This window comes from Poecile atricapillus, chromosome 1 (assembly GCF_030490865.1).
Source record: "Poecile atricapillus isolate bPoeAtr1 chromosome 1, bPoeAtr1.hap1, whole genome shotgun sequence".
Lineage (NCBI taxonomy): Eukaryota > Metazoa > Chordata > Aves > Passeriformes > Paridae > Poecile > Poecile atricapillus.
The window spans coordinates 1,709,384-1,728,033 of NC_081249.1; the positions used below are offsets into that span (position 1 = coordinate 1,709,384).

General features: G+C 48.3%; 2 protein-coding genes across 2 annotated transcripts in view; both read right to left on the reverse strand.

Annotated features, from left to right (window-relative positions):
• LOC131581151 (trifunctional purine biosynthetic protein adenosine-3-like) overlaps positions 1-16,599 on the reverse strand; it is a 310,961-nt gene extending 294,362 nt beyond the window's left edge. Inside the window, exon 1 of the mRNA XM_058843105.1 lies at positions 16,445-16,599. The gene's annotated coding sequence lies outside the window, so the exon portion shown is untranslated. The remainder of the gene's footprint in view (positions 1-16,444) is intronic.
• Positions 1-18,650, reverse strand: part of MRPS6 (mitochondrial ribosomal protein S6) — a 44,961-nt gene that overhangs the window by 1,146 nt on the left and 25,165 nt on the right. Inside the window, exon 2 of the mRNA XM_058843482.1 lies at positions 12,131-12,270. Within this exon, the coding sequence (XP_058699465.1) occupies positions 12,131-12,270 (140 nt within the window). The remainder of the gene's footprint in view (positions 1-12,130; positions 12,271-18,650) is intronic.

Below are 18,650 nucleotides of genomic sequence, written 5' to 3' on the forward strand. Positions count from 1 at the left end.
ACTCCTGGAGCTCTGGCCAGCACTGCTGACCCAAGAGGATTGAGGAATTTGATTTTTCCTCTTCCAATCATTCCCACATCTTGACAATTTTTAAAACAAGGCAGGATGGCAGGAGCAGCTCCTTCCTCAAATTCCTGAGGGGTTTTTTTTTGGGGAACAGATGCCAGTGGGAAACATCTCAAGCTCATTCACACACACAAAGATTCCTTCTGCAAAGCTCTGCCTTGGAGCTGAATGCAGATGTGAAAAATAAATATTAAAACAACAAAAAAAAAAAGAGGTGGATTTATCCCAAATCACATCTTAGATGTGAACACAGCTTAAACCTTCAACCTGCTGGAGCTTGATGAGCATCCAGCAGTGGGATTGAAGCATGGAATGTCCTGAGTGGGAATGAACCCCCAGGGATCCCCCAGACCCCCCAACAAGCCCAGCCTGGGCATCCCTGGGCTGTGCCCATTCCCTGGGGAGCCTGGGCAGTGCCAGCAGCCTCTGGGTGCCCTAAAACCCAGCCTAAAGAGGAGCCTTGCCCTAAAACCCAGCCTAAATCCCTGCTGGGCCAGCTCCAGCTGCTCCCTGCTGCTGTCCCTGTGGCAGTCTCAGGTCCCTCTGGTGTCCCCACAGCTCTCCTGATGTCCATGAGGACACAGCCACCACCACCCTGCAGGAATCAGTGTGCCTCCTCACTGATATCTCAATTGCCAAAGTTATTTCTGCAATAAATTCATTTCCTGAAGATCTGCACCTTCCTCAGGAGCTGAGCTGGAGTTTTCCAGGTTTTCCTGGCTCCAGCACACCTGAGGGAGCAATGGGGTGTCCTGCACTTCCCTGCTCTGTCCCAGCCAGGGGACACAAGAGATCCTGTGCATCAATTCCTGCCCAGGATCCCAGCCAGCCCTGCCCTCTGGCACTGGGAGCCATTCCCTGGCTCCTGTCTGTTGGGAATTGCCTCTCCAAACCGGAGAAAATGATTTCAAAGTTCTGGTTCCAGCTTTACAGGCAGTGCTGCTTCATTCACAACATTTCACAGGAGAAGGGATGGCTGGATGGGATCTTGGGCAGGAATTGTTCCCTGGCAGGGTGGGCAGGGGCTGGGATGGAATTGCCAGAGCAGCTGGGGCTGCCCCTGGATCCCTGGCAGTGCCCAAGGCCAGGCTGGACATTGGGAGCTCCTGGGACAGTGGGAGGGGTCCCTGGCAATCCAAACCATTCCATGGATGGGTTTTAAGGTTCTTTCCAGCCCAACCCATTCCAGAATCCCACAATTCTCCAATCCCACCTCCCCATGGAGCACCACACAACCCAAAAGTGGCATCCCTTAAATGAAGGCACGTTATCCAAGCAGGATCAAACATCCCACTTTCATCTCAAAACTGCCCCTGACAGAGAGGACTTTCCAGGAATTTTGGATTTTTCCTCAGTGAACCACAGCAGCAGCATCCCTTGCTCACCAAGGTGATCCTGGAGGGAAAATCCCACAAGACCAGAAGGGAACTGGGAATCTGAAGGGGAAATCCAGGAGGTGAGGCCGTGAACAAACCCTGCTCGTCTCCTTCAGGCTGTGCTGGGTTCATTCTTTTGCATCACATCCCAAATATTGGCAGTGGGGCCAGCAATGACTCAAGAAGCACCACTGGAGTGCAGAATCCACCCCTGGAAAACATGGGAATGACACTTTCCCTCAGCCACCACCCTGATCTCACACCAGCATCCACGTAACAGCCTCAAATCATCTCCAAATCCTTCCCAGAAATTCCAGAATTCCTTATGGGACAGGTTGAATGGTAAAAAAATCCTAATTAAAACCCTACTGCTGAGGTTCCTCCAGGAGAGGTGCCCAGCTGGAATGGGCTGTCCCTGAAGCCAAGGGAGCAGCACCAGCCCATTCCAGCTCGGAATTCCAGGGTGCCTGAGCTACGGGAATCGCTCATCCCAGGGATCTGGAGGAACTCTGCTGGGCTGGCTCCTCCTGCCAAACCCCCCCAGCATCACTGGGATTTTGAGAAGCTGCTCTGAGGGCTGCAGCAGGCAGAGGACTGGGGCAGGAAGCATTTTCCAGCCTGGCCAATCTTGTGGAAGCGCAGCCCAGCGGGATTTGAGGATGCAGCGCCCTGAAAAACGCGGGATTCTCTGCTAAAGCCATTCCAGCCCACTGGGGAATTGAGCAGATGACACTTGAACTCTCCTCCTTGGGAAGCAGCCTCCCAAATCCTCTCACCTAGCAGGAAGGAGGATGGGGGGAGGAATTCCAGCTGCTGATTCCGATCCCATTGCCATCCCCGCTCCTCATCCACAATTTAATTCCATTTCTGCCTCGCTTTTCACTCCTAAAACAGCGACAGGATTTTTTTTTTTTTAATTTTGTTTTGTTTTTTTATTTTGTTTTTTCCCCCTCCTTCCCTCCAAAGGCTGCTTTGCAACTTTGTGCTTTCTCTGCCATTAGCAAAGGGTGGAAATTTCCACTGACGCACTGTTGATAAGCCAAGGAGAAGTGGGGGGGAAGGGAGGATGAGCTGTTCCAGCAGATCTTTTCTGACTCCTCGCAGGAAAAAGGTATTTTATCAAAACTGCAGGCACTGGGAACAACGTGGGGTTTCAAAAAAACAACCACCTCTCTCTCTCTCTCTCTCTCTCTCTCTCTCCAATTGCTTTCCCTCTGCCACAACAACAAAAGAAAATAAAGAGAGAAGGGAGGAAAAAAAAAAAAAAGAAAAAAAAATTGGATTTCTTCAGGAAAGAAAGAAGGGCTGGAAAAACAATGAGCAAAACACAATGGACAATGAAATCCCTGAGGAGATCTGAACCCCTTCCCCTCAAATCTCCACACTGAAATCAGCTGCCAGCAGGGTTTTTAAACCCTCAAACCTTCATTGCAAGCACTGATCTATGACCCCACAAGGCTGCTGGTGGTGGAGTAAACAACCCCAAATCCCAGCGAGACAAAACCAGGGAAAAATACAGGAATGCAGCAGGGAAAGCACCTCGTTCTTGCAAACAGAAATGCAAAAAGCATTTGTGCTCTCTAGGAGTCACCAGGGGAGAAATGCAGGAAAATTCCACTGATTCACCACGAGCCCGCAGTTATTTTTGTCCTCCTGCTTGACTGCAAACACAAGGATGATTTAAATGCAGGGGAGCAGACTGGAACACGTTAAAACAATGCATTAACTCCAAAAAAATAAATAAATTAAAATGTGAGATGGTCTCAAATAAAGGAGGACGTGCCTTTGCATATGAGGGAAATAAAAAGGAAAGAGCCAGGTTTAATTTCTCAAATTTGCCATATTCAAGCCAGAAATTGTTTGAAATTTGAGTCCTAAGGATGCTCAAATCTGTTGTAGGACTTCAAGGAACCTGGATGAAAATTCCCATTGAAATCCTCCTGGAATACAACCCTGAGCCAAGGGGAACAGTGAAGATGTGATGGGCTTGGAAGAGTTTTTGGCCCCAAAATGTTTCCCTGTGTGCAGGTGGAAGATCCAAGGGAAGAAAATGTTCTGAGGAACAGCAGAGGTGAAAGGAGCAGAAAACAAGGGAACCACAGAGGGTGCAGGAGGAGCTCCACGTTGTCCTCATGAAGGTAATTCCACAAAAATAATTTAATTTAATTTAATTTTTTTTTTGCTATCTGAATGTTCATTTTTATGGCCAGGGAAATGGGGGAATTTGCTTTGGCTCTCCTCAGCAGGGCAAACTCATGATGAGAATTATCAATAAGGAGCAGGACAGGTGCTGCCTTTAGCTTTTAAAAACATGGTGGTGGAAGTTCCTTGAAAATCTGGGAAGGAACAGATCAAACCCAAAAAAGTTGGATTTTAGTGACCAAACTGTGCCACAGCAAGGATGGGAATGATCCACAGAGAGCTCCAGGGGGAGCTTTGTCTTTAATTATCTTTAATTAAATTTAAAACAATAAAGGATTTGGTGGATTCTGGTGCCACCACATCACCAGCTTCGCTCGAGGCCTCTAAAAAAGCCCCAAAATTCCAATAAAGGTAAGATGGAAAGGAAAAATAAAATAAAACAAACATCCCAAACATTTCAGGGCTTTGATCCTTGAGGCACATCCACACTTTTAAATGGGGAAAAGAATTTGAAGGCTAAGTAATGGCTGAACTCATCAATGAAGAAAGCCCCATCTAGTGGAAGAAGACAATCAATTGAGCAGAAAATACTTCAAATGTGCATAAATCCACAAATATTCCAGCTGCTTTTGTTCTCATCCAGGTGCACTGCAGAGCCAGGACACCTTTTTGCCTAAACAGCTCAAGATATTTGAAAATCCAAACAGCAACAAGAAGTTGGGTTGGGCGTGAAGTTGAAATTTACTTTTTTTTTGGGGGGGGGATTAAGGAAGATAAAAAATTGCAGCTCCTTTCTTCTGTTTTTGTTTTGCCTTCTTTGGTCTTCAAGAGCCATGAAAAGCACCAAGAGGCTCCACTTGAGCGAGGCCAAAGGTGTTTGGAGAATGAAGTCCTTTAACTCTGAGTGATTTGTGTTCAATAAAGGGTGGGGAGAGGGTTGTTCAAACCTGTGAACGCTCCAGAGAACAATTCTGACAGGTAACCATTATTTCACTCTTACATAAATCAAGGCAATGAAATTGTATCCAGCAGCTTGGGATGATCAGAGGGCATTTCAACCTCTCCCATCCACGTGGAAAAATTTCATCCTGCCGCAAGGAGAAGGTTTAAAAATGAATTGTGCAACTCCCCAAGCTCAGCTGCTCTGTGGGAAGAGGCAAAGATGGAAGGTGTAACAAAATCCTCATGGAAATGTTTCAACAAGAGTCAAAAAAAAGGGGTGGCCAGAGAGGTTGTGGATTCCTCATTCCTGGAAATGTCCAGGTTGGGTGGGGTTTGGAGCACCCTGGGAGAGTGGAAGGTGTTGGGTTGGAACTGAATGACCTTCAAGATCCCTCCCAACCCAACCCATTCCATGATTCCATGGTCAATTATTGAATTATTCCTCTCGATAACCATCCATTCCTGCTGGTTTAGGTTCTGGAAACAAGAGCTTTTCCTGTGCTTTGGCAAAGCCACCTGGAATTTCTGTCTCCTGACCCCCCTGGTGATGTTGTGATGATCCTCAGGGACCCTGGAATTCACCTCCTACAGAAAATCCCCCAGGCAGGTGTGAAGATCAACTCCCCAAAATGCAATTCCTGGCTGAGAATTCCTGATCAGCTCCCCAAAATGCAATTCCTGGATGAGAATTCCTGATAAACTCCCCAAAATGCAATTCCTAGCTGAGAATTTCTGATAAACTCTCCAAACTGGATGAAAATCCCTGATAACTCCTCAAAATGCAATTCCCAATCAAGTCCCCAAAACACAATTCCTGGATGAGAATTCCTGATCAACTCCCCAAAATGCAATTCCTGGCTGAGAATTCCTGATCAATTCTCAAATTGGATGAAAATTCCTGATAATTCCTCAAAATGCAATTCCCAATTAACTCCCCAAAACACAATTCTTAGGCGAGAATTCCTGATCAACTCCCCAAAATGCAATTCCTGGATGATAATTCCTGATAAACTCTCCAAACTGGATGAAAATCCCTGATAACTCCTCAAAATGCAATTCCCAATTAACTCCCCAAAACACAATTCCTGGATGAGAATTCCTGATAAACTCTCCAAAATGCAATTCCTGGATGAGAATTCCTGATCAATTCTCAAATTGGATGAAAATTCCTGATAACTCCTCAAAATGCAATTCCCAATTAACTCCCCAAAACACAATTCTTAGGTGAGAATTCCTGATCAGCTCCCCAGAATGCAATTCCTGGATGAGAATTCCTGATAAACTCTCCAAATTGGATGAAAATTCCTGATAACTCCTCAAAATGCAATTCCTGGCTGAGAATTCCTGATGAACTCCCCAAATGCAATTCCTGGATGAGAATTCCTGATAAACTCCCCAAATTGGATGAAAATTCCTGATAACTCCCCAAAATGCAATTCCCAATCAACTCCCCAAAATGCAATTCCTGGATGAGAATTCCTGATCAACTCCCCAAAATGCAATTCCTGATAAACTCCCCAAAATGCAATTCCTAGCTGAGAATTTCTGATAAACTCTCCAAACTGGATGAAAATCCCTGATAACTCCTCAAAATGCAATTCCCAATCAAGTCCCCAAAACACAATTCCTGGATGAGAATTCCTGATCAACTCCCCAAAATGCAATTTCTGGCTGAGAATTCCTGATCAATTCTCAAATTGGATGAAAATTCCTGATAATTCCTCAAAATGCAGTTCCTAGCTGAGAATTCCTGATAAACTCCCCAAAATGCAATTCCTGGATGAGAATTCCTGATCAGCTCCCCAAAATGCAATTCCTGGATGAGAATTCCTGATAAACTCTCCAAACTGGATGAAAATTCCTGATAACTCCTCAAAATGCAATTCCTGGCTGAGAATTTCTTATCAACTCCCCAAATGCAACTCCTGGATGATAATTCCTGCTAAACCGCCAAAATGTGTTTTTTTTAAACCTCAAAAATGGAATTTTTGGCTGATAATTCCTGATAAATTCCCAAAATGCAGTTCAGCAAGAACAAAAGCAAGCCCTGGCTTTGCTATTTCAGAGAACACGGGGGCTGAGGAGACAACTGGGAGTGAAGAGCAAAACAAAAAGATGAAGAGGCAAAGCAAGCAAATAACAAAAGAAAATTGCCATCTCTTCAAAATCAAATTTGAAAGCAAGAAAAAAAAAAAAACCTACCCAACAAGGCAATGAAAATCTGGCAAATCAAACATGGAAATTGTTATGAATAATCAGAGTTTTGCTGGAGAACTCATAGGTCGTGGAATGGTTTGGGTTGGAAGGGAATTTAAACTCATCCAGTGCCATGGCAGGGACATTTCCCACTGTCCCAGGCTGCTCCAGCCTGGCCTTGGGCACTTCCATAGAAATTAAATGTGCAGCTTGATAAAATAAAATGAATGAAATGATAAAAACGTGGGGAGAAAGGTGTAAAAGATTCCTGTGTTACAGATTAAACAGAGGGAATCCCACACATCCCAAAGGCAAGGAGAAGGAGAGGCCCTGGTGCTCCATCAATCCCCAAACCCTGAGCAGGCTGAGCTCCAGAGACCAAAAATAAGAATGGAAACAACATTGGAGGGGGGCTAAAAACCACTAAAAACTCTCAAATTCCAACCCCCTCTTGCAATTTCCCAGATTCCTGATCTGCAAATCCTTGGAGCCATCACCTTCCCCAAGGAATGTGTGATGATTCCCAAAGGAAATGTGTGAATCTTATTTTTTTTCCTGATTTTTTGTGCTGTTTTGGAGCTGCCTTTGGATCATCTCCCCGTGGGTCAGGCACCAGGGTGGGATTGAGGCAGGGCCAGAGCAAACAGGGAACCACAAAGTGCCACCCCCAGTGTGTGCTACTATCACTTTACAACCAGTTGGAATCTGCTCTGCTGTCCTCAGCCAGCCTGGAGAGGGGTTCAGTGGTTCTGGAGCATCTCAAACAACAAAACAGAGCCAGAGGTGAACATTCCTTCCATTCAAAGGCTGGCACACACCTTATTTAAATCAGTTTGGTTTTGTTTGTGCCAGACAGAAACACCTCTGCCACCCAAAAAACCACCAAGCACCTTCAAAGCAATTTAAATGCAGCTCATTAATAACAAGTAGTGGCGAGTAAAAGAAATATTTGGCACCAATGTGTTGCCCAGCAGGAGAGAAAGGTTGGGAATCTTTATTTAAACACATTCTTCCCCTGGTTTTTCACAGCCAGGGCCGTGGATGTCTCAGGCTCAAAGTCTCACTTAAATTTCCATACCTGGAACCTGGTCCTTGTCACGTTTTATTCACCCACAAGATGAATTGTTCCATTTTTAAATCATTAAAACCCAAAATATTCGTGTTCCACTGTGAGTAAAATCAATGTGAATGAGTGGCTAATTCAGTTTAAAGATGAGTTAATCAGGGATTGAAAAGTTTGATTCTGTAGATGAATCCACACAATTCCCAAAACTCCATTTGCATAATGACCTACAGGCAAAAACTGCCAATATCAGGTCTTGCATAGAAAATAATAAAACAAAAAGGAGGAGGATGCCCAAAGAGATGCATTTAAGAGAAAAACCTAAATTTTGGCACCTCCTCAATGAGCAGAATCTCCTGAGAGGGAATAATTCCATTGTTTGTAGGATCTGAGGTGTTCAGGAGAGGAAAGCTGCTCCTGCCAGTGCCAGTTTAGGGCCACAATCCCCCTTGGCAGCCTTGGAGAAATCTGTTTCACACAGAAATTGCCAGAAAATTCCTTTTCCCTGTCAAGTCTCTTGGATATTGTTAAGTTTGTAACGTGCCTGTAATGCATTTTGTATCCACAATATCCCAGATGATGCTGGAGCGCTCCAGAACTCAGGGAATAAAGCTCTTTTTTTAAGGACAAACCATCCCCCTCCTGCTGATTCATGAATTTGCATTTTTTACTTCAAATCTGACCTGCACAAGCTTTGCCCTAAAAATCATGGAATGGTTTGAGTTGGAAGTTCAAGATCATTCCATGGGCAGGGAATCTTCCACCAGCCCAGCTTAGTCACCATTGCATTAATTTTTATATAATTATATTAGATTAATTTTTGTATCATTTACCAGCCAGGAGGTCCAAGGAAATAATGGATTGAGTGTCCATCACAAACCTCCAAATAACTGCATGCTGCAGGAAAATAAATCAGTTAAAGCTCTAAGAGTCAGAATTTTTTTTAAAAAATGAACTTAAAAAATATTAAAACCTCAAACAAGCAAAAAATTAAAAATTAAGACATTAATTTGAATTCTCACAGAAGCCTCTTAAATTAATTCAGAATAAACCAAGACTAAGGAAAGATGAAATATTCTGGATTATCCAATGCCCCACTCCACAACAATGTGCTCTAAAAGGGACACAGGGGAATCAGAAATTGCCTGGGAGGGAGAAAATGATTCCAGGATTTTATGGTAAATCCAAGAGCTTAGGAAGGTATCTGGAAAAGTTATTTAATTTCTTTTTAAACTTTGTGCTATTAAAAAAAATAAAATAAAATAAAATTATTCTTTTTTACAGCTGCTGTAAAGTAGAACTGGCTGATTTTCTAAGGTGGCTCAAAAACCAGATTTATCGTTTCCTATAGGTGGATAATGTTTGATTTCCTGAATGTTTCATTTTCCAATATAAAATACTGGATGGTCCACCAGAAATCCACCCTGCCTGCCCATGGAGCTGCAAATTCAGCAGGAAAATCTCCAGGAATACAATCCCCTGGAATTCCCAGGTACTGCCACTGCCAGCTGGTCCCCCCTGTAGGATCCCTGGCTCTGGAATTTGAGATCCCAAAGAAACTCTCACAAACCATTTCCTGTAGCACCTCCCTCAATCCCTTCTCCCTTTCAACAAGCCAGGGAATCTGGGGGAGGCTCCTGCCACATCCAAGGACAGAGATCCAGGTGCAGGGCAGGGAGAGGGACTGGGAAATATCTGGGGACATCTGACCTGGGAGGAGGAGGAGGAGGAGGAGCTGATGGCTTCCTGTGTGAAGGCTTCAATTGCTGCTTACTAAAACCTTGCTTTACTCAGCACATAAAATACACCTGCCCTGAGACAGGAGGGCTTTGCTCCAAGATCTCTGGGAGAAGGATTTGGAACTGCTGGGGGGTGAGAGCTGGACCTGTCCCATCCCAGAGCCCCCCTGCCCAGGGTGGGCAGCAGGAAAGGGATTGGGATTGTGCCCTGAGCCCCCTGAGGTGAGACCCCACCTGCAGAGCTGCCCCAGCCCTGGGGCCCAGCCCAGGGAGCAGCTGGAGCTGCTGGAGAGAGCCCAGAGGAGGCTCCAGGATGAGCAGAGGGATGGAGCAGCTCTGCTGGCAGGAAAGGCTGGCACAGCTGCCATTGTTCAGCCTGGCCAGGAGAAGCTTTGGGCTGAGCTCAGGGTGGCCTTGCAGGGCCTGAAGGAGCCCCAGGAAAGCTGGAGAGAGACAATTGCCAAGGGCTGCAGGAATTGCCAGGAGCCAGGGAATGGCTGCCAGTGGCAGAGGGCAGGGCTGGATCTTGGGATCTTGGGCAGGAATTGTTCCCTGGCAGGGTGGGCAGGGGCTGGGATGGAATTGCCAGAGCAGCTGGGGCTGCCCCTGGATCCCTGGCAGTGCCCAAGGCCAGGCTGGACATTGGGAGCAGCTGGGACAGTGGGAGGTGTCCCTGCCATGGCTGGGGTGGGAATGGGTGGGCTCTGAGGTCCCTTCCCAACCCAAACTCTGACTCCAGGCCCTGCCATTGTGCCCGTGCCTGTTTTGCTCTCCTGCTCCACACGGTTTCTTTTCAAACCATGGCTTGACCCTGCCAGTTTTGCAATGTGGGATGAAATCCTGTTGCATGCCCATGGGAGCTGAGAAATTCTTGTCTCAAGACAGAATTAGTGATTACCTCATCCTGCTGTCGGAGGAGAAGCATTTTATAAACATTAATGCCTTTTCCAAGGGCAGAAGAAGGAGCTGTTGTTCCTCTCCTTGTGCCAGTGGGGAGCTAAGGCAGAGGGATGAAATTCCACTGATTTTTGGTGTTGGAGGGTTTGGATGACAGTTTTTGCCTTGGGTGACAGCACTTCTGCAGGTCAGCTTTTGGCTTCTTCAACAGAAGACAGGAACCAGCATCTCCAGAAGTTTGGAGAAGAGATGAAGTGAAGCCATTTCTCCCAGGGATCTGTGCCAGGGCCTCATCACCTCCACAGGGAGGAACTCCTCCCCAATATCCCACCTAACCCTACATGTTCTTGGAGAAAGTCCCCTTTCCTCCTTTTTCTAGTGTTCCTTAAGGTTCTGAAAGGGCTCTGAGGTCTCCCTGGACTTTCTCTTCCCCAGGATGGAACAGGAGCGTGGTGGAGATTCCCCCTTCCCCTGGCAGCTCTCACCACTCCCATTTGGCACGAGGTGCCCAGGAGAGGGAATGAATGCAGGAATCACCCCTGGAGAGTTGATCCCACAAGGACTTTGCAGCTCTGGAGTCCCCTCAGAGCAGCTCAAGGAGGAGCAGGGTTGGCCAAGCTCCTGTTCCAGGCAGAGCCATCGCTGCAGGATCGGCAGGAGCTCGTTAATTGTTATTTGGATTAGGCAGCAATGGGGGTTGCTTAGCAACATCTCCCAGGCCTTGGGAGAGGCAGCAGCCATTTCAGAGGTGGCCTTAAGGAGCAAAAGCACCCTGGGCAGGGGATGGAAGCTACAGCACCTCCCTCTGCACTGTGGGAGTGTTCATCCCCACTTACTGTGATTCCATAAAACACAGGATTACCTTAAACACCCTTAAATCAGAGCTTGGGAGAGCTGGGGATGCTCAGCTGGACAGGAGAAGCTCCAGGGAGAGCTCAGAGCCCCTTGCAGGGCCTGAAGGGGCTCCAGGAGAGCTGGAGAGGGACTGGGGCCAAGGGCTGCAGGAATTGCCAGGAGCCAGGGAATGGCTGCCAGTGGCAGAGGGCAGGGCTGGATCTTGGGATCTTGGGCAGGAATTGTTCCCTGGCAGGGTGGGCAGGGGCTGGGATGGAATTGCCAGAGCAGCTGGGGCTGCCCCTGGATCCCTGGCAGTGCCCAAGGCCAGGCTGGACATTGGGAGCTGCTGGGACAGTGGGAGGTGTCCCTGCCATGGCTGGGCTGGCTCTGGATGAGCCTTCAAATCCCTCCCAACCCAAAGCATTCCATGATTCTGGACTTTATCAAACCTAAAAACTCTATCAGAAACACAACCAAGTCTTACAGGGCACCTAAACATAACAATTAACATTGGAGGAAAGGAATCCATCCTTCCAACCAGCAGATTAAGTTCAGTTTTTATCAGGAAACATCCTAAAAATATTTATTTAAAATAATAATAATATTGTTTATATTGGGGAAAGTCCTGCAGGCTCGGGGCTACAAAAACACGACAGAAAACCAACAGAAAACTGACACCACTCAGAATAAAACACACCAAACACTCCAAGCAGGACACACACACACCCCAAGAACCACCCACCACCTCGCTGAGCCCTCCCAGCTCCCACCCACAACCCAAAAAACACCAGGGAAGACCAAAGGGTTGTTCCTGATGTCCATTTTCCAGGAGCAGCACCAAAAGGATTAAAGGAAAAGGCATCACCACGTACCCTCCTCTCTTGTGGCGCTCCTTGTGCCTGGAGATTTTGTAAGGCAGAGACCTTTCCCCCAGATTCTCCAGGTTCCTCACGATGGCTCCTCTCTCCATCAGAGCCTCCACGGTGCGTTTGAGCGCCGCAGCTGTCTCAGGCTGGAAAAGAGAGAGAGAAAAGTGAGAAATTCAGAGAAATCTGGTTATTTTATGTGGTAGAGAGGACACCTGCAGAGGTGGTGCTGCAACCCAAGAAGACAAAGTGGAAGCATTAAGGGAGAGGATTTTTAGGAGCAGGTAATTCCTCAGCAAAATTTCCAAGTCAGGCACCAGCAAAAAGGAAATGAGTTCATGGATTTGACTCACCTGGAATCACTTGGTCTGAGCCTTGCACAAGTCAATAGTCCTAGCAAAGGAAATGGATTGGGAGCAGTTTTGAGGTCCTTGCATTGTTGTTGTTCATTAATATTTAAAATCAACAGTGTGGGGAAAACACAAAACCCATGGCTTGATGTGCAGACAGCAATTAGCACCAGGTTCATTAATATTATTTACAGTGCATGTGTGTGACTCTTAGAGAACCACGGAATGTGCTGGGCTGGAAGGGACCCACAGGGATCACTGATGCAGCTCCTGGCCCTGCACACACCCCAACAATCCCATTCTGGCCCTGGGAGTGTTGTCCAAAGGCTCCTGGAGCTCTGGCAGCCTCAGGGCCCTGCCCATTCCACAACCTCATTTCAGGGAGTTGTGGAGAGCAATGAGGTCTCCCCTGAAAAACCCATCTTAAACCCCAGTGTTTAATATTTAAATTAAATTAAATATTGTTGGGTAAACTCACTGCCCTTCATCCCTCACCCCCCAAATGACAGAGAAGCTTTTTGTCTCTTCTCCACATTCCCTGAGTGGCTGCAAGGCCAACGTGAGGTGCAGTTTGTGAACACAACGAAGCCAAAGATTTGAGCCCCATGTATTTAGAAACAAAACCAGAGAGAAAGAACAAGAAAAGAAAGCCACAGATTTCTACATTCAGGATTGTAAAATTTGCAACCTTCTCCACTTGTGGCCATACTCTGAAAACATCAACTAATTGTTGGGTTGGAAAGCTTGTCACTATAATCCCTCTCATTCTCCCTCTCCCAAAATTGCCGTGGTTTATCCTGACTTGCCTAAAGCCATCACCCAAACTAAAAATAAGCTGAACTCTGCTAACCAGGAGATCCACAGACACAGGTTCCTTGGTTTGCCTCAGAGCCAGCCCACTTGGGCACAGAGGAAATGGGCCTGCCTGGCTCCCAACTCGGGAGCCACAACATTTTTTCCTGAACAGCCAGCACTAATTCCAGTCCCAGAACCCAGCACTAATTCCAGTCCCAGATCCCAGCACTAATTCCAGTCCCAGATCCCAGCACTAATTCCAGTCCCAGAACCCAGCACTAATTCCAGTCCCAGAGCCCAGCACAAATTCCAGTCCCAGAGCCCAGCACTAATTCCAGTCCCAGAACCCAGCACTAATTCCAGTCCCAGAACCCAGCACTAATTCCAGTCCCAGAGCCCAGCACTAATTCCAGTCCCAGAACCCAGCACTAATTCCAGTCCCAGAGCCCAGCACTAATTCCAGTCCCAGAGCCCAGCACTAATTCCAGTCTCAGAGCCCAGCACTAATTCCAGTCCCAGAGCCCAGCACTAATTCCAGTCCCAGAGCCCAGCACTAATTCCAGTCCCAGAGCTGTGGGGAGGGAAGAGGAGACAATGGGAGCTGCTGCTCCAGAGGGGAGAAGGAAAAGCTGCCAAGAGCACGGAGGGCCTGGTTTGGAATTCCAGCTCTGGACACCCCTCCTGCCCCCACCGGCAAACCAGAGCCATTCCCAAGCATCTTCACCCCTGGAGAACTTTGGCACTGACCTTGGGCCACATCAGTGGTCACAAGTTGTCACCTTGTTCTGGAAAGGTGCAGAACCCTGGGATGGCTCAGGCTGGAAGGGCCCACAGAGCTCACCCGGTGCCACCTCTGGGCACGGATTGTGGATATTGTGGAATATCCCCAGGAGGAGACTCCAGCCCCTCTCTGGGCACTGCCCAGGGCACAAGTTGTGCTCCTGTGCAGGGGGAATTGCTGGGCTCAGCCCCTGCCCGTGGCTCTGGTGCCATTGCTGGGCCTGGAGCAGAGCCTGGGCCTGCTCTGCCCCTCCTGCACCCAGGGACGGACAGGGATGGACAGGGATGGACAGGGACGGACAGGGTTGAGGGCCCCTGGAAGAAGGAACCAAAGGACTTTTGTCTACAGATCCAAATTCCCCACTCCTTCACCTCCATATATTTTAGAGCTGCCCAGAAGAAACCTGTTAACGCCACAGTTCTCACCAAGTCAAACGCAGCCCCAGGTTCCACACCAGCCACAGGTGAGGGGACACCCTGAGCACTTTGTCCCCACCTCTGGTTCACCCCAACTCAAACCCTGTCTCCAGTTGTGGCTGGTGCAGGAGAGCCCTGGAGGGGCTGGAGCGTGTCCAGGGCAGGGAACGGAGCTGGGAAGGGTCTGGAGCCCCAGGAGGGGCTGAGGGAGCTGGGAAAGGGGCTCAGCCTGGAGCAAAGGAGGCTCAGGGGGCCCTTGTGGCTCTGCACAAGTCCCTGGCAGGAGGGGACAGCCGGGGGGGTCGGGCTCTGCTGCCAGGGAACAGGGACAGGAGGAGAGCTCAGGCCTCAGGCTGGGCCAGGGGAGGCTCAGGGTGGACAGCAGCAGGAATTTGCCCATGGAAAGGGAGCTCAGGCCTTGGCAGGGGCTGCCCAGGGAGCTTTGCAGTGCCCATCCCTGGAGGTGCCCCAGAAATGTGGGTTTGTGGTCCTGAGGACGTGGTTTAAAGGGGAGCCCACCACTGGTGCTGATCCATGGTTGGACTGGATCGTCTTAAAGTTCTTCTCCAACCTCAGCAATTCTGTGATTGTGGCCTCTCCCTCTCTCCTCCCTGGTCTGTCAGCTCAGCACAATCCCATCCAAGAGCAGGAGGTTGTTCCATGGGGGTGTCCCAGGATTAAAGCTACAAATGCCCAAAGAACCATCAGAGCAGCACCAACCACCTCGTCCTGAGGGGATGTTTTGTACCACAGGGAATAAAAATGCTGCCATGGGTTCCATCAGTCCCACAGGACTCACCTGGCCATCAGGAAGGGTACAAAGAAAGGGGAATTGGGAAAAAATTGGAATTCTCTGGTGGCAAAGTGGCTTCAGGCATGATCATCAGCCATGGAGCTCAAAGAACAGCCTGGAGACAAACCAAACATGGAAATAAAGCCTCTGGGATGCTGATGACTCTTAAAAAACGAGGAGCCACCCATCTGGAACCAGAGCCGTGTGAAAGGACTCAGCTCCACTGCTCCTTTTTCCATCTCATTTCCCCAAGAAAAGTCCAGGGGATAGAAAATCCAGCACTGGCTACGAAAAATGCTTTGTCAACCACCAAAACCTCCTCCAAGAAGAGAGAGAAAAGGAAGCAAACACCAAATCCTCAGGAGTTTTAGGGCTAGGAAATTTCTCAAGTTCTTCTGGCCACTTGCTCAGTCCAACAGGAAGCATTTAAAGGCAGTGGGCACATCCCAAATTATAAACAGGAATAACTCCATCCCAATTACTTGATTATCCCTTCAATGTAGTAACAGCAGGATAAAATTATGTCTTTTTTTGGTTGCTCAGCAGTCACAAAAGGTTGGTCTGGGATTATTTACTGAGGTGGAAATCAAAAAAGGCAAAATCCATGTTTAGAAGGAAGCTGCAATTCCAAACAGCAAAACTAAGGGGAAAAGCCATTTCCTTGCTGTCGTTTACTACTTAATAAAACATTAGAAACTATTAGTGAAAATGACTAAAAACTCTGCAATTACTGTAAAAGCCTCAAGGACCCAGAGCAGCAGCCCCAGGTTGGGTACAAGCACTGAGGGCAAGCAGGAAAGATCAAAATCCAGAGAAATGCAGAATTCCAAGGGAACAGAAGATGTGGGAGCTGTGCTGAATCCCACATGAAAATGTGGGAAAAATGGGCTGTGCTGGACCAGGCTGGCTGGAAACTGAGCAATGGAAATGGGAGGACTCTCAACACCTGCCTGGAATTTCAGGGGTGGGGAAGGGATCCCAGACTGGTTTGGGTTGGAGAGACCTCAAAGCCACCCCAGCCATGGCAGGGACACCTCCCACTGTCCCAGCTGCTCCCAGTGTCCAGCCTGGCCTTGGGCACTGCCAGGGATCCAGGGGCAGCCCCAGCTGCTCTGGCAATTCCATCCCAGCCCCTGCCCACCCTGCCAGGGAACAATTCCTGCCCAAGATCCCATCAAATCCTACTCTCAAGCCATTCCCTGGCTCCTGGCAATTCCTGCAGCCCTTGGCCCCAGTCCCTCTCCAGCTCTCCTGGAGCCCCTTCAGGCCCTGCAAGGGGCTCTGAGCTCTCCCTGGAGCTTCTCCTCTCCAGCTGAGCACCCCCAGCTCTCCCAGCCTGGCTCCAGGAGCAGCTCCATGGCTCCTCTGGGCTCATTCCAACATTTCCAGACCTTTCTTGTCTTGGAGCCCCAGACCTGGATCAATTTAGGGACAGCTGGATGCAGGGATAGAGGTTTCTGTAACTACAACACAAATTTTCCCAAGACAGAACAAGGGACAAACAGGAAACCCCAGGTTCTCCTGACCACAGCAACCTTTCCATGTTCCCACCCCACACTGAGTGAACACAAAAGCAGGAGAAACTATTCCAGAAATGGCAAATGGGAAGTTGCAGCAGGCACATCACCAAGAATAACTGGGGAGGGAAGCGATCAAAATGATTTCTGAATTAAAACTAACACCCCATCCTCAAAACAGATTTTAATTTGCATTAGAATGGTGTGTAAGCCAAAGAATCAGATGTGAACATGAAGCCCACAGACCTGGATGCTGAGAAAGCAGCAACTTTTAAACTCAAAGTGATGCCTGAACTCTTCTGTTCTCAAACCCACCTTTCTTCTTCAAAGAATCTAAATTCTGTGATGGATCTTTTTTAATTTTTAACTCAGCTTTTAGGATCAAAGGAAATTAAAGAAGAAATTAAACTAAAATCTGCAAGTACTCTGTAAATACCAACTCGGAGCTAAATTAAAAGGTCAATCCCAACATTGAATTTAATTTATTTCAGAGAGTTGAAAGTCCTGAGAATTTCTAAAAAGAAGCCTAAAAAGGTGCCTTTAAAATCTGAAATAAGCAGCAACCAAATCTTCCATAGTTTAGGGTAATTTCAATGGTTTATTACTAGAAACAGTTAAAGTAACAATTGGCCACAAGGTCACAGAAGGGTTGGGAGGGATTTTAGGGATCATCAAGAGCCACCCCTGCCATGGCAGGGACACCTCCCACTGTCCCAGCTGCTCCCCATGTCCAGCCTGGCCTGGGACACTGCCAGGGATCCAGGGAAATCCTCAACCTTCCAGGAAGAAGCAATTCAGAATCAATTAATTATATTCATTAATTTAATTAATTAAACATTTTCCTTCCAACTGCAGAAACTCTTCTACCAACCACAACACATTCCAGTAAAGGCTTCCTTGTAACTCTGCAGAATTCTCCTGATCAGAAACTTGCTGAGAAAGAGCTCCCCAGAAGCCCAAGTTGTGTTCCAGCCATGGCTTCCTGATGTGAATATATTTCATCAAGTTCACTTTGAATGTTCATTAGAATTAAGAGTGGAAAGGAAAAAGAATGAAATCCAAACAAAAACAGAGCTGGAGGGAACATCTCCCCTTCTTCCTCCTTCTTCCCTGCTTTTACAGCCTGGGCACGACACCTCAGGGGCTGCGATGTCCCCGTGGTCTCTCGGGGTCCCTGCCCAGCTCTGGAAAGAGCTGGAGTGGCAGCTCAGCCAATTTCCCAGAATTGTGGAATCCTGGAATCCCTGGTGCTGGAAAAGCCCTCCCAGCCCATGGAGTCCCAGCTGTGCCCGATGCCCACCTTGTCCCCAGGGCAGAGCCCTGAGTGCCACGTCCAGCCCTTCCTTGGGCACCTCCAGGGATGGGCACTGCAAAGCTCCCTGGGCAGCCCCTGCCAAGGCCTGAGCTCCCTTTCCATGGGCAAATTCCTGCTGCTGTCCACCCTGAGCCTCCCCTGGCCCAGCCTGAGGCCTGAGCTCTCCTCCTGTCCCTGTTCCCTGGCAGCAGAGCCCGACCCCCCCGGCTGTCCCCTCCTGCCAGGGACTTGTGCAGAGCCACAAGGGCCCCCTGAGCCTCCTTTGCTCCAGGCTGAGCCCCTTTCCCAGCTCCCTCAGCCCCTCCTGGGGCTCCAGCCCCTTCCCAGCTCCGTTCCCTGCCCTGGACACGCTCCAGCCCCTCCAGGGCTCTCCTGCACCAGCCACAACTGGAGCCAGCCCTGGAGGGGCCTCTCAGAGCCAGCACAGAGGGACAATCCCTGCCCTGCTCCTGCTGGACACACAATTCCTCACCCAGCCTCTTGCCCCACCCAGACTGGTCTAAGCCATCTCTCCCTTCTATGAGAGGAATTTTCATCGATCAGATCTGGCTCTGGACAC